The following is a 23,633-nucleotide window of genomic DNA, read 5'->3' as shown; positions in this document are numbered from 1 at the left end:
CAGACGATGCGAAGTTCGCGATTCGTTATGCGCGATCGGTGATTCGTCCAGTTCGTTGTAGTTCACATAATTGATGACTGACTGCATAATTGATTTGTGATGCGTTGTTGGCTCATGGTTGGTTTTGGTTCTTAATTGGTCGACTGGACAACAGTCACCAAATCGACAAAAGCGATATCGATAGACTGCCAGCTTGCAATTGCGCTACCGCAAAATTTTGGATTCGATATGTGGGGCCTGCTGTTAGCCCCACTATAAAAAAATTGTGTTTATTTTATACTTTGAACCATTTATTATGGTTTATTCTGAGAAATTAAATAACGATTTACATGTCAAGATAACAAGCCACTAAACCAATTGCGTTATAATCATAAATATCAAGCAATCATCCACATTCCATTGCAAGCTACTAAAACTTCAAATGGTAATAGTAACACCACACCAAAAAAGTTAAAAATATCGATTTAAAAGTCTAAAAATAACCAATTATGAGTGACGTACGTTTAAACGGTTCCTCAAAGATGAACGGCCACGACGAGAAGACCCCCTTTCTGATTGGGGTCGCTGGGGGTACAGCCAGTGGAAAGGTTAGTACCATAACCTTGCCCTATTCACCAAACTCAGGGTCATTAATTTTCAGAGCACAGTATGTAAAAGAATCATGGAAAAACTAGGCCAAGCAGATATAGATAATAAACAGCGTCAAGTTGTTTGTGTTTCACAAGACAGCTTTTACAGAGAACTCACCACCTCCGAGATATCTAGAGCCGAAAAGGGGCTTTTTAACTTTGACCATCCCGATGCTTTTAATGAGGTTTTAATAAGGGATACTTTAACTGATATTTTAGCTGGGAAGATGGTCAATATTCCTACATACGATTACAAAACTCACACTATGTAAGTATGACAGGCTTAAAATTGAGAAAATTATTTCTTATTATGGGTATTGTAGCAATAAAGATGATGTTTTGACTATATACCCGGCAGATGTGGTGCTGTTTGAAGGTATTTTAGTGTTTTACTTCCCAGAAGTGAGGAACTTATTTCATATGAAGCTTTTTGTTGATACTGACTCTGATACAAGGCTTGCCAGAAGAGGTACTACAATAAAATTTTCTTGTTATGTTTGTTTTATTTAAATAAATTTTAGTCCCAAGGGACATAAATGAAAGGGGCAGGGATCTGGATCAAGTACTCAACCAGTACATGAACTTTGTTAAGCCAGCTTTTGAAGAGTTCTGCTCTCCGGTAAGTGCTTATAATTATATAGTGGCATCATTATAAATTAGGTGTTTGTAAAACATTTCAACATCTTTGCGGTTTATAAAATTTTAGTTTGATTTTCTTGAAAAACTCAACTGTAAGTTGTTTTTTCCATTATAGCCTTGATAAATACATAGTATATATAGTTGACACATCACAATCAGTAAAATTATGAAACTTTTACTTTCAGACTAAAAAGTTTGCAGATGTGATAATCCCAAGAGGAGCAGACAACCATGGTAAGTTCCTTTAAATAGTAGTTCATTAGCTTGGTGAATGGCTTCCTGATTTTCCTTTTTCCTTCCTTTAAATGATGATCGAAATAGTCACTGCAATAAGTAGTTAATACTGTGCATGTCATCATTGTCAAATGCATGTGATTTTATTAATGTACATAGTGCTGTCATGCTCACTGTCATTTTTTTCTGTTGCAGTGGCTATTGATCTTATTGTACACCATATCAAGGACATTTTGCAGGGGAGACCCAGGGAAAATGGATTGTCAGGAACCATTGCCAAGCATTAATTAAGTCAATTTTTAGCAATTAGGTTTAAATTGGGTATTCATAGGCTCGATTAATTATAGGTGTATTTAATCAGTATTTTGCTTGGTGTAGCTAGTCAAGACTAAACCAGTTTACTATCGTTAGGAATCTTTGCCTTTTAATATTGTTTCCAGCTAAAATAATAACAGGTTATGGCACAATTTACTATAAGATGTCTTGAATTTACAATTTAATTGACCCAGTGATGCATTTTTTATACATTTTTATACATTATTTTTGCAAAGTTCATTCCATAATAATTAATAATGGTATCTGTAATATGGATTATTTATTTCTTCAGATCAATAAATGTATTAAAAAGAAACTGGTGAAAGTTTGTTTTATAATGAATCCATTATTTTAGAAAAGTTTAGTATGCAGTGAGTTATTGTTTATATTTTATAAACATGTCGATTAGTACATGTTTAACATCCTTAGTGTGATATGGCACTCATACTTGTGCTGACTAATTACTTGCTTTTTATAATACAAAATTAATAGGCTTGATTTTCATTAAATTAATAGACCCTAAAGAACTATCTTCTAATTTAATTTATAAGGTTCCCTGTTGTAAAGAGTTATATTTAATATTTAATTGTTTATATCATGTAAAGTGGGTAACAATAATTTTATTCAAGTTCAAAATTCAAATAGTTTATTGTCCAACAGGAAAATTCCCAATTACAAGACAATCAAAATAATTAAAATTAAAACAGTACAAGTTATAAGCACCTTAAATAAGTAGTACAAAAAAAATAATATAAGATCCAATATAGAATGATAACAAAATTTAAAATTTAAAACAATAGCATAATTGTAAGAATATAAGACATACTAACCAAATGATAACAATCACAGAAAAATAATCAGGTATCATTCAAATTAAGAGAGGAACACATCCTTTTTTTTTAAATATATTCAGTGCTGCTAAAGATGTTGACATCTATAGCATTCATCTGATTATACTATGTACAAGCACAGCACAGTGGAGCTTTGCTGGACAGATTTGTTAAGTTAAGAGAGGGATAAAATATATGGTGCCTCCTTGTATTGGCAGGAGGAACAAATAGAGGTAGCCTCTCTAAGAGCTCAGAACAATCAATTTTATTATTGCAAAGTTTATATAAAAATATCTGACTAGAGAGAATAGTATTTTGCTTTAGTGACAAATAGTTGAATCTATTCAGCAGGTACTCCTGTTCCACACCTCTTACTGGATATACTCCATCCAACTTAAAAGAAAGTAACTTTAAGAATCTGCGCTGTACATACTCCAGTCTGTTAACATGAACATCATAGATGGGGAACCACAACATAGAGCCATACATTAATTTAGACTTTACTAATGAATTGTACAATACAGTCAAGCTGGATATATTCTTAAATTGAGAAGTGGACCTTACTATAAACCCGAGGGATTTTAAGGCTGAACTAGTGACCTGTGCTATATGCTGGTTGAATGTGAGCTTCTTATCTACTTCAATGCCCAAATCCTTCACTGAAGAACAGTCTAGCAACTGAGAACCACTCAATATATATGGGTATAAAATCTCTTCACGAAGAATGGAAATTGTCATTTTTTTACATTTCACAGTTTAGGGGTAGTTTATTTCTTTCACACCATTCAAAGACCCTATTCATGTCCTCTTGTAGCTTCAGACGGTCCATCCAGCATAGTACGAATGATACGAAACAACTTCAGATTATCAGCGAATAAAAGACAGAAACTCTCCATACAATCAACTAAATCATTAATAAATAGATCGAACAGCATTGGGGCGAGGTTACTGCCTTGGGGCGCACCACTCGAAGCCATGTAATACTCGGACCCAAAACCATTAAATTCAACATACTGAAGCCTGCCAGTCAAATATGAGATGAAGAACTCCACCAGACAAGGATGAAATCCAGCCAAAGCCAGCTTCCGTGCCAGCAAACCGTGATCCAGCCGATCAAAAGCCTTCGAGAAGTCTGTGTACAGCACATCCAACTGGCTTTTCTGATTTATAGCTAGATATGCTGTTTCCAAGAAACAAGCCATATTAGTGACAGTAGATTTTTTTTGAAAGAAACCATGCTGCTTTTCTGTAATTATGTGCTTAATTTGAGGAGACAATTTATCATGCACACATATCTCAAAGGCCTTCGAAAAATTAGAGAGAATTGACACCGGTCTGTAGTTCTCTATTCTGCCATGGTCGCCACTCTTAAACACTGGACATATTTTAGCCTTTTTCCACTCTTCTGGAAATGTATTGGTCTTGAGTGATAAGTTGAAGATTTGTAAGAGTGGTACAGCCAGGGCCGATGCACAGTCACGCAAAAGAAATGAAGGTATTTGGTCAAGACCCGCAGTTTCTTTGTTTTTTAACTTCTGTAAAGCTTTTCTTACATCTGCCTCAACAAAAGATTGGACCAAAATGTTGTCTGAACCATATGTATCAGATTCTTTGGGCTGAGCAATAGAGGACTCAACATAAACGCTCCTGAAAAAATCAGAAAAAGCATTTACAATACTTTTAGGACCCACAACAGTGGTATCTTTATAGCTCATAGAACCTGGAATGCGAGAATTGTTTCGTTTAAGGTGAATGAACCTCCAGAATTGCTTTGGAGCACTCCGAATAGCTGACTCAGTCCTGGATATATACTCGTGATAAGCAAGATCCATTTTTGTTTTTACTACCCTCCTAGCAGCTCTAAAATCCTCATAAGCAGCAGAGCACCGTGTATGAAGCCATCTCCTATGTAGCCTAGACTTTAATTTTAATAATTTCCTAATTTCATGAGTGTACCACACAGGATATGAGTATTTACTATTAGAGGGTCGAAAACGAGGAACAGCTAGACAAAAAATTTCATGGATTTTATCATAAAAGGTTTTAACTGCCTCATTAACATCTGACTGGGTGTATATAAAAGTCCAATCCACATCAGAGATAAGCTGGTAAGGATAGGGAAAATTAGCCCTCCGAAAATTGTACTTAGGACTCTCATTGTTGGAGGGGAAATCTGTAACACTCTCGAATTTGACAAGATTCAACGAGATATTAATAGCAGGGTGATATGCATCCTCAGTGACAAGGGGTTGGTCGTCCCTATCCACAGAACACTGGAAGTTGGAGAGAACTAGATCAAGCAAATTATTGTTGCAGTTAAGGGCATTGTTAAATTGAGAGAGATTCAAAAACGCCATAAAATCCCTTAGGCCAGCAAGTTTAGTGTTACAATCATAAACATTATCCTGTATAAACCTCATATTAAAATCCCCCAACAACAAAATATTTTGGTTCTGAATTGCCCTAAAAGAGGAAAGATAATCAAAGAGAGACAAGTAACTTTCTAAAGGCGAGTTTGGTGGTATATATATAACAAAAATATAAACACTTGTCTTGTTTACAGACACCCTGCAACCCACAATATCCATAGATGGTAGTATGACCTCCAAGTCCTTCAAATCAACCCTGACAGATGCCAAGTCATGTCTAACAGCAACAAGAACTCCACCTCCTCTTTTGACTCCGAGAGCCTCGAGATTTCGGTCCTTACGATACACTAAATAGTTATTTTCAAAAAGTTCCCGATCCCGTACACCATCCTGAATCCAAGTCTCAGATACACATAAAAGATGATAATCGCCACCGGACACTGACTTGTAGAATTCGTGTGTTTTGCTATTAAGTCCCCGAACATTCTGGTAAATTGCAGAGATATCCCCGTTGGACAAGGCTATTAGTTTTTTTGTTTACGATTGTTATCCAAGGACACAATCTTCTGGGATCCATTGGAGTAGACAATTCTCAGATTTGACTCACCAGCCTCCGTACGCCTCTGAAGTTCTGCCTTCAAATTTCGATACTCCTGTTGTTGCTTCGGTGTTTTATCCATACTTAGAGACAGGTGTTTCAAATTAGTACTTTTTTGAGTTTGACGGCGTTAGCAATCACCATTTGAGGGAGTTCTGGAGAGTGACATGATGAGACAATGACAATGACTTATTATTGGAGGGGTTTATATTCCCCCTAATTCTGAAATCAGTTTGTATGAAAGCCATTGTCACTCGACAGATATTCTCCGGCAGGAGTATTCTGATTACGATTTTTATGTCTTCCGTGATTTTAATGTACCAGATGCTCGCTGGGGGAGTGACAATCTTGGCGCTGTGGTTGAGTGCAGTCCGAACTCTCCAGGTTTAACTCTAGGTCAGTTTTATGCTTATTTGAATTTTTTTCAAAAAATAATACCTAATGATAGATTGGTTGATTTGGATCTGATCTTCACTAATAAAAGTAATCTTGTGGTAACAGACGCAATCGACTACCTTTTTGATAAATCTCGAAACCACAAAGCGTACAACTTTCAATTAGATTTGTGTGGTGAATTCAAGCCAAATGTAGAGTATGTAGAATTTTATTATGATTTTAAGCTTGCAGATTATGATGGCATTAATAATTACTTGTCTGGAATTGACTGGACTACAATACTGAACACGACTGATATTAACATAGCTGTCTCTCAATTCTATCACATTGTAAACATGGCAATAGCCCTTTTTGTTCCTCTCAAAAGATATAAGACATCTGATTTTCCCAAGTGGTTATCGGGTGAACTTAAATATCTAGTTACACAGAAGAAGATTGCTCACAAGGATTACATCAGTACTCGTGATCAATCTGATTATGTCACTTTTTCTAATCTCAGGGTGACGTGCAAAACGAATATTTGCTACCGTGATTATATTTCAAATTTAGACCGATTACTCTGTACTGACCCTAGAAGCTTTTGGTATCACCTCAACAGTAGGAAGGCAGTAAATTCCAAATTCAATGTATTATAGTGATAATGAATTTTCTGGTTGCGACCAGATAGCGGAGGGTTTTGCCCAGTTTTTTTCAACTGTCTACAATACTAATATAAATAAAAATAATTATTATATGGGTCAACAGGTGGGAGAAAAATGAAAATTCCTAATCCCCCAACTGTCTGTTGGTTTGATTTTTGATAAAATTTTAAAATTAAAGGCCAAAGTTAGTTCAGGTCCTGATGGGATACCAAACTATTTTTTACAAAAATGTGTCTGTACTGTTTCTCGCCCTCTATTCTTCCTTTTTCAGAAATCCCTTGGCTCACTCTTTCCGTCATTATGGAAGGATAGTTTTGTGGTACCAATATTTAAATCAAATGATAATGACCAAATAGGCAACTATAGGGGCGTTTGCATCCAGTCGGCCATTCCAAAACTGTTGGGCAGTCTTATCTACGACCAAATTTATTTCTATTGCAAGGAGCTGTTGCTCAATCAGCAGCATGGGTTTAGTTCGGGCAGATCTACGATCACTAACTTCTTGATCTATCAGCAGGATCTGTTGGATGCCTTGGAGAGGGGGTGTCAGATGGATGTGATTTATACAGACTTCTCCAAGGCTTTTGATAGAGTCGATCACAGAATCTTGCAGGAGAAACTTAGAGTGTTTGGTTTCTCCAATCATATAGTTGCCTGGTTCACAAGCTTCTTGTCAGGCCGGACTCAGCAGGTTAGATTGGGTAGTGCTAGATCCAGCAATATCAATGTATGTTCTGGTGTACCTCAGGGTAGACACTGCTCACCATTGCTCTTTAACATTTTCATTAATGATATAACTACATGTTTTGAAAATAGTGCCTTTTTATTGTTTGCAGATGACCGGAAGTTTTATAGAGTAATCCAGACTCCCAAAGACCAAATTTTGTTACAGAATGACCTGAATAGGCTAAATGATTGGTGTGTCAACAATATCTTATTCTTAAACATAAAGAAATGTAATTATATTAGTTTTCACAAAAGAGGTAAAAAAGTTGTAACATCATACAATATAGAGGGAAGCCCTGTTCAGTATTCTGATACAATCAAGGATCTTGGCATTTATTTTGACGATCATTTAAATTTTAATATACACATAAATAATATAGTGGTTAGGTCCTCCAAGGTTCTGGGTTTTGTTCTGCGTAACTGTAGAGAGCTATCAGTCGAGACCTGTAAGAGAGTGTACATGTCTTTGGTGGTTTCTTTATTGGAGTATGGCTCAATGATATGGCCCCCCCCTATTAAATGAACAGCTGTCTGGCCCTTGAAAGGATTCAGAATAAGTTTTTAAGATTTTGTCTATTTAAATTAAATTTGGAAATACCGAACGATCACGTTTGATGATGCACGGGAAGTGCTGGCTATGACAACATTGAGAGAAAGACGTATTCGTGGTGATTTAACCTTTGTATTTATTATGTATTTATATCATCTGATTGTATGCCCCGACCTTCTCAGTAGAATTAGCTTCAGTGTCCCCTCAAGACTCTTGAGACGAAACCGACTATTTGCTTTGCCTTTTCACAGTACCAACTATGCCACTCACTCCCCTATCGAAAGAACCTTAAATATTATCAACCATGAGGATATTGAAGTTGTCGGCATTGGCTTGTCTAGTTTTAGGAACCAAATTAGAGAGATTGTGTAAACTCTTCTGTTGATTTTATGTTGGTTTGCTTGTAAAAACATATTTGTATTTTAGCTATTTTAAGTTATGGTTAGGTGTAACTATTGAACTTTGTAATATTGTTTTTTTTTTGTAATGGGGTTGATCCCGTCTATTAAATAAATAAATAAAAATAAATAAACATATTGGACAAACTAGCAATACATCAAAAGCAGAATGAGTCAGTTCAGTTCAAGTATGACTGCAATATCATAAAGACCAAAAGAAGCATACAGTTTTGGCTCATCACTTTTCATTGAGTCATAATTTCAGAAGTTATGATCTTAAATAGGGAGTAAATTTCAGAACAAACACCCAAAATAATCGGTTACTAAACATCTATAAACATGACATTAAGCCACCAATGTATATACAGTGTGGTGAGTTTTACTGGAATAAATTCAGTTAAAACTAATAAAAATTTATCTCGCGAAATTCCTGAGACCCATCGATTTTTGTATATTTTTTTTCACATTTCAAGATAGTTTTTGTATTTTTTCACCTACAGGGGGGGTCCAAATTAACCCAAACTTTTGTTTTTCAAGTGGAAAGCCACTTTTTTTAAACTCTCATTGAAAAGAACCCTTTTTCTTGATTAAATTGCCCTATTTACTTTTGTGATTATCTAAAGGAGAAATACGAAAAAAAAATAAAAACCCTGGTTTCCTGGTTTGCTCATATAAATTTGACTTCAATTGTCCCCACAGAAAAAAATCGAGTGGGGTGAGATCGGGAGAACGTCCCGGCCACTCGATTGCACCCCTTCTACCAATCCATCTGTTTGGAAAATTGTCATCTAAATACTGGCGTACATTACGGGCATAATGTGGGGGAGCACCATCTTGTTGCATCCAGATTCTTTCATCATACAAATCTGGATCGAACTGACTCAGATATAAGGCACGTAAGACTGGAACTAGTTCATGTTCAAGAAATTCTAGATATCTTTCCCCAGTTAAAGTATCATTGAAGAATATGGGCCCTATAACTTGCCTGCCAATTATGCCAGCCCAAACATTAGTTTTCTGGGGATATTGTGTATTAGTTTCCCTTACCCAGTGTGGGTTCTCGTCAGACCAGTAGCGACAGTTCTGCTTATTAACATGGCCATTTAGGGTGAATGTAGCCTCATCAGAAAAAAGGATCCAGTCCGAAGATATGCGATTTTCGTCAATGGCGTTCATCATTAATTCACAGAACTGAACTCTGCGATTTGGATCGTCTTCCAATAACTCTTGAACGGGTTGCATTTTATAAGGTCATTTGTTTGCACTTTTTAAAATTTTTAGCACAGATTTATGAATAGAGTTTTTGCGAGCTACTCTTCTGGCTGCAAATTTTAGAAGACCTTTGTCTTGAAACATCCCTCATGTGCCCAACTTTTTGAAATCTGCTTTCGATTTTACTAACCGTACCTTGGTTAATAGGTGGCAAATCTGGATATTTCTGCCTGAATAAGTGGACAACCTCTAGCTGAGTACGACTTCTGTCCCCATAACCAATCATCATTAAGAGTTTAATCTTGTGGGATTCAGATAAATAAGGCATTTTTTCAATATAAGTTAACTTATTTAACAACTGGTTGAAATTCACTTTAACAGTGACACTACAACAATGTCAGGAAATGTCTCGATACCAATAAAATAAACAAACACGCCAAAAATTTACCAACACAAAATATTTCGAGACTTTTAATAATTTAATGGATGGTTTTTGTTTTTTTTTCGTATTTCTCCTTTAGATAATCACAAAAGTAAATAGGGCAATTTAATCAGGAAAAAGAGTTCTTTTCAATGAGAGTTTAAAAAAAGTGGCTTTTCATTTGAAAAAAAAAGTTTGGGTTAACTGGACCCCCCCTGTAGGTGAAAAAATACAAAAACTATCTTGAAATGTGAAAAAAAATATACAAAAATCGACGGGTCTCAGGAATTTTGCGAGATAAAATTTGATTAGTTTTAACTGAATTTATTTTAGTTAAAGTCACCACACTGTATATTACACAATGAAACAAACTATTATCTTAAAGAATCTCGCTAACAACATTCCGGCAGTTATTAGTATCACTAGTGCATAGCACCAGCTAATAGATAGTGGTGTTTTTAAAATTTGATAACATAGATGTAAAGTGCAACACTTCATAATGCTTCTTATTTTATCACAGACTGATCTCTCTTTTTTTGAAAATTATAATCTACGAAAATATGATCTAAAAATAAGACTGCCTGTCATAGTGTTTGTTATTTATTCATTAAATTTTAAAGTGTAATGTGCAATTTCCAGCCCTGATTATGGCCTAAGTAAAGACTGAAACATCATCATTTCTTCTGAAATAAAATAAGTTTTAGTCCTAAGCCTGCGACACATTCTTTACAATCAGTAAATTTGTAGTCTGATGATGGCCAAAACACTTGCCGACATTGGAGTTTTATTTGTGGAGAAAAGACTTCCCTTTTCTATCTTACATTGAATACATTTGAGAATGAAATGTTTCCTTAATAGATGCATTATTCTCTTTCAGTTGCTATAGACCTGATAGTCCAACATATAAGGGAAATTTTAGGGACAAAACCGAAAAGCTCAGAAGAGAGGGTGATTAAGTTTCACCCCTCGCTCACCCAGTCTCTCAATAAAAAAGGCTCATTTAAAAGGCCCCACTAAGTGCTCCCACTTTAAGTTTAGTTAGTTCACAAGTACAAAACAACTTTTTTTGTGAGTTTAATTTATGTTATTTATTACAAGTTTAAGGTTGTTTATTTATTATAAATGTTATTTATTGCTCTTTGTGTGTATCAGTCAGTCAAAAGACTAAAAAATTCTGAACAAATTAGGCTTTTTAGTTAAATTTTTTTTTCTTTGTGATATTTTTACCAAATCTGGTGCTATATTAGGTCTTAGGCATAAATGCTATTTGTTTGTTACTAAATTGAAATAATAAAAATTGTTTATTAGAAATAAAAGAAAGTTTTATTTATTATACACTTTAACCATATCAAGTTCTCCCCCAGATTATTGATAATACAGCTCAATGTTCATTCCATCATGGATTTCATCTAGAAGAATTTGAGTTAAGGAAAATTCTAGTTAGTCTAAATTGTAATCTCCAAAAATAAAAAATATATTGTGTGAACAAATTCAAGAATTAAAACTATGATACTCAAATATAAAAGGATACAATCTTGTAGCTGTATATGGTCCTTAAAAGTGGTATACCATTTTTTTAACACAATTTTGTCCCATTTTGTGCCTGTTTGTGCAGCAATCAGCTTCTTTAAATCGCCTACAGTGTCATCCGGGTTGCATTTTACTCGCACCTTTTTACCCAACCTATCGTTACATGTAATTTCTATCATTTTTTAATTATTAGTGTGTTTTTGTTGAGGAAAGAACAATTTTATATGATAATCTTTAAAAATGTGACTCGCACTTCTGACTCTTTTTCAATCTCTACATTTGTTTTGATTTTTTGTTATGGCGGTTGACAAAAATGACAGGTGACGAGAGTTGAAGCTGTTGATTTTGATCAGCCTCATCAAGTAATACCCATATTAAGATTTCAAATTAAAGTAAATCACTTTGAAGAGAATTTGCTTATATATAATTAAAATCTTAAAAAATAAGTATTTTTGAAAAAAATGCTCAGAAAGTACATTGAAATCTGTTCCCCATTACTACTAAACGACTTGTCAATTCTTTTGACATTGACAGTGGATGTCAAACGGTCCAACCCAAACATTTCCTGTTTTCCAGCGTTTTCTATCGCATTACAAAAGGTTTCCAGAAAATCAACGAATCTACAAACTCGCACAATTGTTAACGAACATCAGTGAAAATGGCCAATAAAATCGAAGAGGTAAGTCTGTTTAATCGTAGTGTCTGCATGCAAATGTACTCAATCCATCCCCTTAACATATTGCAATTAAATCAGATATATAAAAAAAAATCGTGTTGTTGCCTCTAAAACTAGAATAAGGACTATAAATTACACATGCCCCTAGAGCTTCACTAGGATTTAATCGGCTGTCTCTATATTCCTTCAATTTTAGAATTATACACTATTCATTATATTTCATTTGCATAAACTTTTACAATACAACATAGTGACCACTAATTAAATAAATAACATAAATTAAACTCTTCACAAAAGTTCTTTTGTCCTTGTGATCTACAACTTAAGTCTGAGCAATTCATGGGACCTTTTAAATCAGCTTTACTTATTGAGAGACTGGGTCAGCCAGGGATTAAACTTAATCAGCCTCTCTTGTGAACTTCTTGATTTTGTCCCTATAGAATTTCCCTTGGGTATATGTTGGACTATCAGGTCTATAACAACTGAAAGAGAATAATGGATGTGTTATAAAACAAACTTCCACCAGTTTCTTTTCAATACATTTATTGATCTGAAGAAATAAAGCATCCACATTATAGATACAATTATTATGGAATGAACTTGCAAAAATAAAATATAAAAATGCATCACTGGGTCAATTAAATTCAAGACATCTAGAAATAGGGTCAATTGGGGTAATTGTGGACAATATTTCATGTTTTGACTTGCTAAACGATTTTCGTGGACATGATGCATTATGTTATATACGTAAATTAGCAGTCACATAGCTTATAGTATCTTCTTTGATAATTACTAGTGGTTTTCTGTAATTACAAGTCACATTAAGATAAAAAAAAATATATTCAACATGCTTGTCTGTTTACATTTGCCCCTACTCTTTGGGGTAATTGTAAACAAGCATCTCTTGACACATTTACTCTACCAGAAAAAAACCTGGGGCAAATGTAAATGAACTATATAAAGTCGCTGTGTAGCAAAATATTTTTTGATATAAGTCGTGTTTACATTTACCCCAAAATAATGTGACCTTAAAGGTTTTGCTTGCAATATAATGAAAAATCAAGATAAAAGTAAATATTTTCCAACAGTTCTGTTTATTTTAACTAAAAGCAAACTATTTTTGAGAACACTAATAAAAGAAATTTATTCTAAGTATGTAATTATAATAATATTATAGGTATAAAAAATTAGTTTTGCTCATAAACAGGAACTATTGCTGGAAAGTTGTAAAGTATTCTCTCTCCCTTCATTTGAATGTCAGGATCAGGAAGCACACCAATGATTTGATTCAAGGTTATATAACTGACATCAGTTTCAACAATGTTGAAAAGCATTTTTGATGCATCCCAGGATTTAAGACCAGTCACTTTGATTTCCGTTAATTTTTCATCCACAGCTTCAATTAAACACACATATTTAAAAAGAGTAGTCTTTCTCTTTCCACCTTTGAACTGCACAAGAATAAATTTCCCTGTGGACAAGTCTGAACTCTCGACTGCTTTAAGCTCTATATCTTGTTTTTCCGGTTCTGCCCAATCTATTTCATCATCAGTATCACCTAGACTTATTTTTCCATCAGAACTTTCCGACTCTGCAACTGGTTCACTTCTCATTTTTTTCAATTTCGGCTCTAACTTTTTGTTGTTCGTTTTCGGATTAGCCTTTTTTTTTTCCTTTATTTTTTTTCTTCTCTTCTGCTTCTCTTAGTCTTTCCAAGACTTGGTTGGTTGTTAATACCTCTCCATATCTTTGTTGCTTTAATCTCGATATGACTTGTTTTTTCTCTTCAACAATATCTTCACGGCGGCTGAGTGGCAAGAAAATGTTGGTAATTTCTGTCGATTTACTGATACCTATGACGTCGATGGTTGTGGACTATAGGTAGATGCCACTAATAATTTTTGGTAGTCTGCTGTTGGCTTTTAGCTATTATAGTTTTTTTCTATAAATGATAACAAAATCCAAAATTCAAAAAACAAGATAAAATCAGCATGGTCAATCATAAAATCTGAGTCAGGTAAAAATAAAACTAACAACAATATTGTTTTAAGGGAAGATGGTCAGTCCATTGAAAACCCAGCTTTAATCACCGAATTATTTGCTAAACATTTTACTCTTGACCATCAACAAAGCTGTAACTCCAATATACATGACTTGCATAATGATTATCCAACCATATTTCTCAATCCTGTTAATTCTCAGGATATCTTTAAGATATTGATGAACCTTCCAAATAAATTTTCCTCTGGCTTGGATGAAATTCCGGTTTTCGTCTTAAAGTTTGTTGGAATTCACTTAGCCGGACCCATTTCCAATGTGATCAATGAGAGTCTTTCTACCCAAATTTTTCCTTCTGCTCTTAAGCGGGCAAAAGTAGTGCCTGTTTTTAAGAAGGGAGAAAAAACGAATATTGCCAACTATCGGCCAGTATCCGTATTACCATCCATATCGAAGGTATTTGAAAGGGTTATCTATCAAATAGTTATAAATTATTTAACTCACCATCAAATAATAAATAAACACCAATACGGATTCGTTCCCAAAAGATCGACGGAAATGGCCATTTATAGTGCAATACAATATATTATGGAGAATCTTGAGAGAAAGGCCAGTGTGGCTGGACTGTATTTCGATTTGTCTAAGGCGTTTGACACGGTTGACCATTCTTTACTGCTGGACATCCTGGAACGGTATGGCATCAGGGGTGCAGCATCTAAATTACTCAGTTCATATCTAGAGCAAAGAGAACAAATAGTTTTTGTGACATATTCCGGCTCACCAACGTTTTCCCGCCCCCAAATTATAGGAAGAGGTGTGCCTCAGGGCTCAATCTTGGGACCTGTGCTCTTCCTATTATATGTCAATGGCTTGCCTGAGCTGTTCCCTTCTGATATGATTTGTCAATTCGCCGACGACACATCAGTTATAGTTGCCAGGAAGACAGTGGCAGATCTTTCACGGGGCTGCTCATCCGCAGTGGAGCGCATGAGGACCTGGTGTCTGGACAGTAAGTTGTCTTTGAACTCTGGTAAAACGGGGTTGATTAATTTTTCGAAGGCCAATATTGTCTCAGAATCTCTACTTGTGTGGTCTGGTGGGCAGTCAATCCCTGTGGCCAATAGTATTAAATTCTTAGGAATACACATTGACCCCAATTTAAATTGGGAGAAACATATTAAAAACCTTTATTCCAGATTAGCTAGCTTGTGCGGATTGATTAGAAGATTAAGGGATGTAGTGTCTGAGGTATCTCTTCGCCTATTTTATTTCGGACAGCTACAGTCGATCTTACAATATGGTATCTGTTTCTGGGGATCTGCAAGAGGAGCTCTAGATATATTTAGAATGCAAAAGCGTATCATTCGTTGTTTATTGGGCATGACCTACAGAACTTCCTGTAGGCCTTACTTCTGCAAACTAAAAATACTCACCTTTCCCTCCCTATACTTTTCTTCCTTGGTGTTATTTGTAAAGAGACACAATCATTTGTTTGTTGAGAATAGGGAAATGTACGCTGAGGATGTGACTATGATTACACGACATAGAAGCGATCTCCGTATTCCATTGCATAATTCAGCTTACTATGAAAGAGGTTCTCATTATATGGCCATCAGGGCTTATAGAATGCTACCTGCTGATATTAGAAGCATTGAATCTACAGTCCAATTTAAAAAAGCTGTTTACCACTGGTTGCAGATTAAATGTTTTTATAATTTTACTTTTGAATAATACTTGTGTTAGATATTTAGAATATTTATTTTAAATTTTGTTATTTTGTTTATATAAGTATATTGCCTCTATGAATTCTAGATAAGAAAAATTAGTGTACCCCATGGGAGCTAGATCCTCCTTTGTATGACGTTGCTTTGTCGTCCTGTATACGATTTTGTTGGCAAATAAAGGATATTATTATTTTAGCTGATGACACTGAATGGTGTTGACTACAACATGATGAAATTGAAGGGATTTGATCGTCGACCGTGGGTAGAAGTGGGTTTGGTTCAGAAACTGCAACAACAGTTGATTTAGAGGATACTGGTTGGATAATAATAGCATCGGATGTTATAGATTTCAGAGCTTTGAGGGCAGCTTCTTATTTGGCCAAGTCTTCTGGTGTAAATTCATTTTGTGTGAATTTGTTTCGATTAATTGGGTATATTACGCAGGTATTTTTAAATGCAGATATAATATTACTAGAAACCATAGACTCTTGCCAAGTAATTCGGTAAATTTTTCCTTAGTTAGCCGTCCACACCCTCGTCCCATTTTTTCCTTACCAAACTTCACCAATTGTTTATTCCAGTTCACCTTTAAGGGTCCGAAGGCTGAAGCTTATCCGTACGATGGCTTGGAAACTTTATCAAAATAATATTATATATATTATGTATATAGTATATGAATCTTTTTTTTTTTTTTTTTTCTCTTTTTCTCATTTTTATTGTCTGGTTTTTGTTATGTAGTTTTGGGTAAACTTATTTAAAATGTTAAATATTGTGAACTAATTTATATAACGGCTAGTCTGCTAAGGGTAACAACATTGATATATTAGAATTTTTTAATTGTTTCTACCATAGCACATACAGATACTCTGGTATCTAGGTGCTTTATATTCTTAGAATTGTAATATTTTATATTGAAGTTGAATATATTGAAATATTGAATTGAATATTGTTGTGCATTGCCTATTCAATAATTCTGACGCTCATATGACTGCTGTGACCATTATACAACAGTAGAGCTGCTTGATCTAGAAGGTTTTGGGAAGTTATTAAATCTTTAATGTGAGGTGCAAACCCTGTCGTAAACCACTGTAAAAATTGCGGCTCCTCCCCCCATCCATTAGTGGAGGTCGCATATAGAGTTCCTAGATAGGCGCTATTGGAAGTCCAACGAGCCTAATCTCCAGTTCCCTTGAATACGATGAGCGGTGGAAGTGCTTTTCCATCGGCAGAAACATATCCTAAGACTGTCGTCGACTCTCTTCCAGAGCCTCCAGATATCCGGCACAGGGCCTTTCCTTTCTCTCCAATTGCCCTAATACGATAGGGATCATTATTAAAACCTGACTCGTCAGCATTAAAAATAAAGCTTTCTTTATCATCTAAATTATTTTCATCAATGATGCTTTTCAGGTCATCAAAAAAATGGTAGACGATCTCAGGTTTTCTAGTATCCTTCCGCAGTTTTTGCAAATGTTCCGGTTTCTTAAGAGACAGTTCAGGATGTCTTCTCATGAATGAGTAGTACCAGTATTCTCCCGGTACTCCATTTTTAAATGGTGTTCTTAAACCTTTTGCATTAACATACTCTCCAACCAGTTGTCTAAGTTCTGCTTTGTCACATGGTAGACCCATCGCAGTACGTGCCAATAAACATTTCACTATTTCATTTTCGATATCTGAGGATAAAACTTGGGAACGTCCACCCTTTGTCACGTTTAATGGAGTCTTTCGTCCTCCTATCCTTTGGTAAATAACTGATCTGGGAACACCATAGAACGTTTCTGCTTGACGATACGTTTTATTTTTATTTTGGACATCTGCAACGGCATTCGCAACATCTTCAGTTGTGTAAGAAGGTGCTTCTTTTTTCCTTACATAAGTACGAGGCATCTTTACACTGCAACAAGATAAAGAAATTACTCATTTTACATAAATTATCGGCGAGACACTAATTTTATTATGTTTACAATTCCCCCAAAAGTGTGTATACATTTCCTCCAAGAACAAATTTATTAGGGGGAAATGTAAACACTGAATTTTTTTAGTGATTATAAAATTTGTCGACAGACATTTAGGCGTAAAATAGACACAATAGTATAACAAACAATGTCCAAATGAAATATCTAACTTACCTCGATGATTTGCATTCGAAAATTTTAGTGCCGAAATTCAACATAAAACCACCAAACACATCAATTTACATCAGCCAACTAATGCAAGAAGAGCACAAACCCACAAACAGGAGTACAATTTCGAAGGAAACCGAGTTCGCCCGACGTCGGCACGACTCGAATAGTGAGCTTCGCGCCAAATTTGAAATCTAAATGTTGTTCTGTTTCTTATTTTAGATGTGTCTACAATTACCCCAGTTTACATTTACCCCAATTGACCCTACATCTATACGTAATGCAAATTTAAAGCTGCTTTATTTAGTAGTTGAAAAATTAAACATTTTGTTGACAAAGCAAGAACAGAAACCATTAGATATATACAAAACCACAAAAATTAAATATATATGACAATAAAATAATTGAAAATAATTATCTAAGCATGAAGAATTAAAAAATACAAACATTGATATCAATAAAAGCAAAATAAAGTCAAATTTTAAAGTGCATCCTGGTAGAATTCTTCAATACTATAATTAGCCCTACCCAATAAAAATCTTAAGTAAGTCTCGAAGGGTCTTTAATGAATTCAGTATTTTCAGATTTCTTTGGTAAATAGTTGAATGTGTTCCTGCTTTCATATACAAATGACTTTTTTACCCTTATATATACTTATACATAACCATTTTCATAAATGATTTCTACTAAAGTCAGCGAAAGTTTAGGGCACAACTGTCAAAAGCTTTGGATAGGTCTAGAAAAGCTGCTAAAGTTTAAATTTTACTAAATCTAAATTTTGAATTATTTTACAGATGAAATTTTAGGTAGCAAAAGCTATGCTGTGAAGTTACCAAAGATGCTCCTTAACTCGAAGAACCTCTCCAGTCTCTCAAGCATCAAATGATAATAAGCTTATTGCTCAATGGTTATCTATTTTTCAGACACCTAATTTTTTATGCAGGGGTTTAACTATTGCCTGTTTTAAAGCCTTTCAAAAGTATCCCTGTTTAAATGAATGAGGAAAAACTATACAAAAAGCAACCTACTTAATTAAATTTGTTAAAAGTTTATGACCAGGAGTATGTCTATTTTTAAGATGTTTGATAATGTTAAGCACCTCCCATTCAGAAATGGGTGTTATGCACTCTGAACATGTTTTAATCTGATTTTGATAATTAGAGACATCTTCATCTAATTTTCTTCATCTCACCAGGCCCCACACCAAACATAGATTTATTTACTTTATTGCTAAGAGCTAGTGGTTCACCCTTTATACTGATTTCTTGCAGACCTTTGTCTTATGCAACATACTCTAACATTCTTTATGAGATCCTTTAAGAATGGAATTACACTTACACTTTTCCTCCTATATGCATTTTTATACCTGAAAAAAAGTTTGTATTAAACTTCCCATTGCTCATCAATTTTTGATGGGTAACATTGCCACAAAGACCAAGGCGAGTCTTTGATCACCCACATTTTCACAACTTATAATCATTCTTATTAATATTGATTCTAGTCATTGTAGTAATCTTCACCAAATTGCACAAATTATTATTCAACAATTTAATTGGTATTTTACAGCTTAAAAAAGACATTGCAGAGATGGAATACTTAGAAACCCATGTAATCAGGCAAAAAGTAAAAGATATCCTTAGTATTGAGAAGAGAAAACTCATCTCTGAGGTGGTAAGGCTAGAGGAGAAGGAAAAAGAAAATGAAATGGAGGTGCAACTGAATGTACCTCAAGTCAGTGTAAAGCCGAGCACCAATTTGTCTTATGAAGTCAAGATCACTAACTACGGTAAGCCTTTTAAGAATGTCCTAAACTTTTATGATTAATGCTGTTTTAATTCAGCATGGGACCAGAGCCAAAAGTTCCTCAAGTTCTACATAACCCTTCCGAAAGTGAATACGGTTCCAGCTGAGAATATCACTTGTGATTTCCAAGAGAAATCGTTGGAACTGAAAGTGAAGAACTTGGAAAATAAGGATTACGTTTTCAGAGTTACCCAGTTATTAAACAGTATTGAGCCTAAAAACAGTACATTTAAGGTATTTTATTTATGGTTATGAAGTGTTTTGCCTTAATAAGTAATTTTAGGTAAAGAATGACTTAATTTTGATAAATGCTGCTAAAAAAGAGGACACTCATTGGACGCACGTAACTGAATGGGAAAAGAAAGCACAAGACAGAAAACTGCCCAGTTTCGACAATGATGACAAGTCAGACCCCACCTCTAGTCTCATGAACATTATGAAGAACATGTAAGTAAATAATTAATTAAAATCCTTACTAAAAGGGGAATATGATCCCTCTGATGTAGTCCAGTAATTTCATTGCTTCATTTTGACTATTTAAACAATATTTGTATATAGTAACTCTTCTTTAGTTTTCTAATGCTGGTTTTATTTTTGCAGACATCATAACCCACATTATAGAGGTAAATTTCACCTGTCAAACGTGGGAATTCTAATTACTGATTTATATAGAGTTAGAATCCTCAAGTTTTACGGTGGAAACTCTTTGATTTTCTATATGTATGGTAGCTGTGTTTTTTTTTATTATTTGCACAATCTATACCTTCTGTAAGAAATTTATATCACTTCCCATTTGTACATAACATGATACTTGATCTACACTGTTTTTAATTAATGATGTTGCTAAGGCTGATTTTTTAAGTAAAAACCAGAGCGGTATTAACTGCTAGAATTTCCTCATTATTGAGAAAGAATCGGTGTTAGCAACGACATTACTTACCTGTCTGCCATAACTCGAAAACGATTTAAAAATGTATTTTTTAAAGGTACGCGACTGGGGACGACGAAATGAAGCGTACGATCGCCAAAGCGTGGACCGAGAGCCAAAGCAAGGGTCCCACCATCTAAATATTTATCTAATCTTTATCTAATTTTATTTCGCGCTTATTATCATATCGGTGTTTAGTGTTTAGGCCTTAAACGTTCGCGGAATCACGAATTTAAAGCAATAAGCGCCATACGAAGCCCAAAAGAGTGATAGAGTGTAGAGTAATAGTCGTGTATATTTGTTAAATGGGGGTTTTATTTATTACGTAAACCCCGTATATTAAACACCAATTATTCCATAGGTATTTTTCTAGAGGATGTAAGTGAGTGGATTTTTTATTTTTCGACTTTTTTTTCAGTGTTTAAAGTAAATAAATGTTATGAACAAGTAAGCATTTAGTTTGAATGTCTTATTTGTACTTCTAGTTATTGTTTTTTTAATAATAATGTTTATCTATGATAATTTCAAATTCATATACAGCCAAATACATAAATAAATATAAATACGCCCTGAAGCGGTAAAGCTTGTCAGGGAAAGAAAAAAAAAACAAAATCTGTAAAAAATCCATATAGAGCATAAAAAAGAGGCATTTATTTCCAACAGGTTTGTTACCCAATCACAGGAAAGAATTTAAAAAAATTACCAAAATATGTATTAAAAAATGCTTAACATTCTATATGTTGTTACAGACTATCTATATACATACTAGAAAGACTCTGTATCACCTATTTACTTTATACTTTCTATAATGGACCTTAAACTGTCCACAAAAATATCGAACCGTTCATGTAAATTATTATTAATATAATTCTGACACATTATATTAATAGGGGATTTAAATAAAATATTAGTCCTAGCGGGATTTACATAAAATAATCTAAAATGCCTAGAGTTTATTCTTGGCACCCAAAAATTTAAACCAGCCAAAAGGGTGGGACAGTCAATCTTATTATGAATAAGGTTATATAAGAATTTTATGAAAAGAATTTCTCTTCTTTTTGCTAATATTAAATTTATTAAGGTATAATTGATTATCCAAACCTCAGGCTGGAAAGACACCTTCCTCTCTAAACCAGAGATACTTCATAAACTTGTGCTCAATATCATCTATCAGGTAGCTATAAATTGGGTACCAAATTAGAGATTCGTATGCTATTTTTGAGCGTATGTAAGAGAAAAAAAGTAGTTTTAAAGTATTAATATTTTCAAAGTGCCGACAGTTTCGATAAATAAAACCCAACAATTTGGCAGAGTCAGAAACTATATTTGCTACATGCTTGGCGAACATATCAATCGCCTCATCCACTCTGGCTAACACAACATTATTTGCTCTATAGTCAAAATTGATTGGCAACAGTTTTCTAGAAAATGAGAGAATAGAGCATTTATTAACATTTAAATATAGTCTATTGACATTGCACCAATTCTCTACTTTATTAAGATTTACCTGAAGGAATTCGCAATCGTCTTCAGTATCTATTTTTGTGAACAATTTTATATCATCCGCAAACAGTACTCTGACAAGACAGTAATTTGGCAAGATCGTTTATAAATAATAAAAAGAGAAGCGGGCCCAAATTTGATCCTTGCGGAACTCCCGAGCAAACTTCATATATAGGAGCCTTCATATTCAACAAACTGTTTGTAATACATACATTACAAACACAGGGTTACATACATTACAATCACAGGGTTTCTGGAAGACAATTATAAAATGTTGCTGTTAAGTAAGAAGCAGATTTATGGTCAGATTCTTTTTTTGAATAAGGAACCATTACACAGTCAGTGTTGCATCGTGTTGGTCTACTATGTTGAACAGGTCGGAGAATTATTTTGTTTTTGGCAGTGCAAATAACATTAAGTGGAAGTAAATTTAAGTATTTGTTGCTGAGATTTACTTTAACGTCATTGGAAAAATTAAGCAAATCTATGAATTAGAATTTGAACATCTTGTCCAAGAGGAAACATAGTTTCAAGTAACTTGAATCATAATAACCCCACTTCTAATGTTCAGATTGTTTTGATTTTTAATTACACAAATTCTTTGAAGTGTTCTTCATCTTCTATAAAAAAAAATGAAAATTCATAATTTGGAAGGTGTTATTAGATTGAAGTGTTATTTAGATTTTCAAAAATCATATCAGCTTTTCGTATTGCTCTTATAACCTCCATTGAGAGAGAGCATAGCGAACTGACTGATAACAACAATCATAACATCAAAAATAACGGATTTGTGCGACAAGATCCAACTTATTGCGCGACATTCCATACTGGATTTCAGCACCGCCTAAGCATTCCGCCATACGATTCGGGTCATTGTTCTTTGGCAACATCGAGGGGTATTCAAATCAAGCAATCAGAATATATACGGGTGCCGAATCCTATAGTGGTATGTCTAAATGCTACCTAGGATCTGAAGGATCCCTTGGAAGGAATGACTGACGTTATTAGGATTCCTAGGCAAAACATTGCATTCTATACTTTTCTATCTTGGTCAGGGCAAGATCCATCTCTTCTGCAGAGCGAATAGAATAAAAATAGTAGCTATGGAGATTAATAACCCAGGCATCTCAAAAGAAGTATATCATGCCCTTTTTTGAATCTCACCTAAGGTATGGCATCCTGTTCTTTGGTTACTGTACTGCTACTAAGTTACATTCTCTGTTTCTTCTGCAGAAGAGAACTGTTTAGGGTCTTATCATGTGCAGACTATAGGGACCACTGTAAGCCTCTGTTTCAACACTACAAAATACTAACTCTATACGGTCTTATTTTGTTTGAAACATTTCGTCACTGTCATTCCAATACCTTCCAACAAAGGGCTAATATA

At 34.4% G+C, this 23,633-nt stretch overlaps 3 protein-coding genes across 5 annotated transcripts; 2 read left to right on the top strand and 1 right to left on the bottom strand.

The window, feature by feature from the left end:
• The first annotated feature begins 187 nt into the window (after positions 1–187).
• LOC126736744 (uridine-cytidine kinase) lies at positions 188–11,278 on the top strand. 2 transcript variants are annotated; one of them, XM_050441278.1, is made up of 6 exons: positions 188–587; positions 641–897; positions 953–1,098; positions 1,151–1,248; positions 1,454–1,502; positions 1,698–2,133. In XM_050441278.1, the coding sequence occupies exons 1-6, from the start codon at positions 489–491 to the stop codon at positions 1,787–1,789; spliced, it is 741 nt and encodes a 246-aa protein (XP_050297235.1). In that variant the 5' UTR covers positions 188–488; the 3' UTR covers positions 1,790–2,133. The 2 variants fall into 2 exon arrangements, with proteins under 2 accessions (XP_050297235.1, XP_050297234.1); XM_050441277.1 differs by lacking the exon at positions 1,698–2,133 and adding an exon at positions 10,836–11,278 and having other exon boundaries at positions 189–587.
• LOC126736750 (ubiquitin-like protein 5) lies at positions 11,256–11,801 on the bottom strand. Its single transcript, XM_050441283.1, has 2 exons — positions 11,490–11,801; positions 11,256–11,367 (listed from the first exon to the last, which is right to left on the bottom strand). Exons 1-2 carry the CDS (start codon positions 11,665–11,667, stop codon positions 11,324–11,326), a joined length of 222 nt encoding a protein of 73 aa, XP_050297240.1. The 5' UTR covers positions 11,668–11,801; the 3' UTR covers positions 11,256–11,323.
• Positions 11,802–12,002: 201 nt separating this feature from the next.
• LOC126736745 (calcyclin-binding protein) lies at positions 12,003–21,194 on the top strand. 2 transcript variants are annotated; one of them, XM_050441280.1, is made up of 5 exons: positions 12,003–12,167; positions 19,579–19,798; positions 19,853–20,049; positions 20,099–20,262; positions 20,802–21,194. In XM_050441280.1, the coding sequence occupies exons 1-5, from the start codon at positions 12,147–12,149 to the stop codon at positions 20,881–20,883; spliced, it is 684 nt and encodes a 227-aa protein (XP_050297237.1). In that variant the 5' UTR covers positions 12,003–12,146; the 3' UTR covers positions 20,884–21,194. The 2 variants fall into 2 exon arrangements, with proteins under 2 accessions (XP_050297237.1, XP_050297236.1); XM_050441279.1 differs by lacking the exon at positions 20,802–21,194 and adding an exon at positions 20,416–20,602.
• The last annotated feature ends 2,439 nt before the right edge of the window (positions 21,195–23,633 follow it).

The sequence above is a fragment of the Anthonomus grandis genome, chromosome 5 (assembly GCF_022605725.1).
Source record: "Anthonomus grandis grandis chromosome 5, icAntGran1.3, whole genome shotgun sequence".
In the NCBI taxonomy this organism is placed as follows: Eukaryota; Metazoa; Arthropoda; class Insecta; order Coleoptera; family Curculionidae; genus Anthonomus; species Anthonomus grandis.
This window is presented reverse-complemented; position numbering and strand designations above follow the sequence as displayed.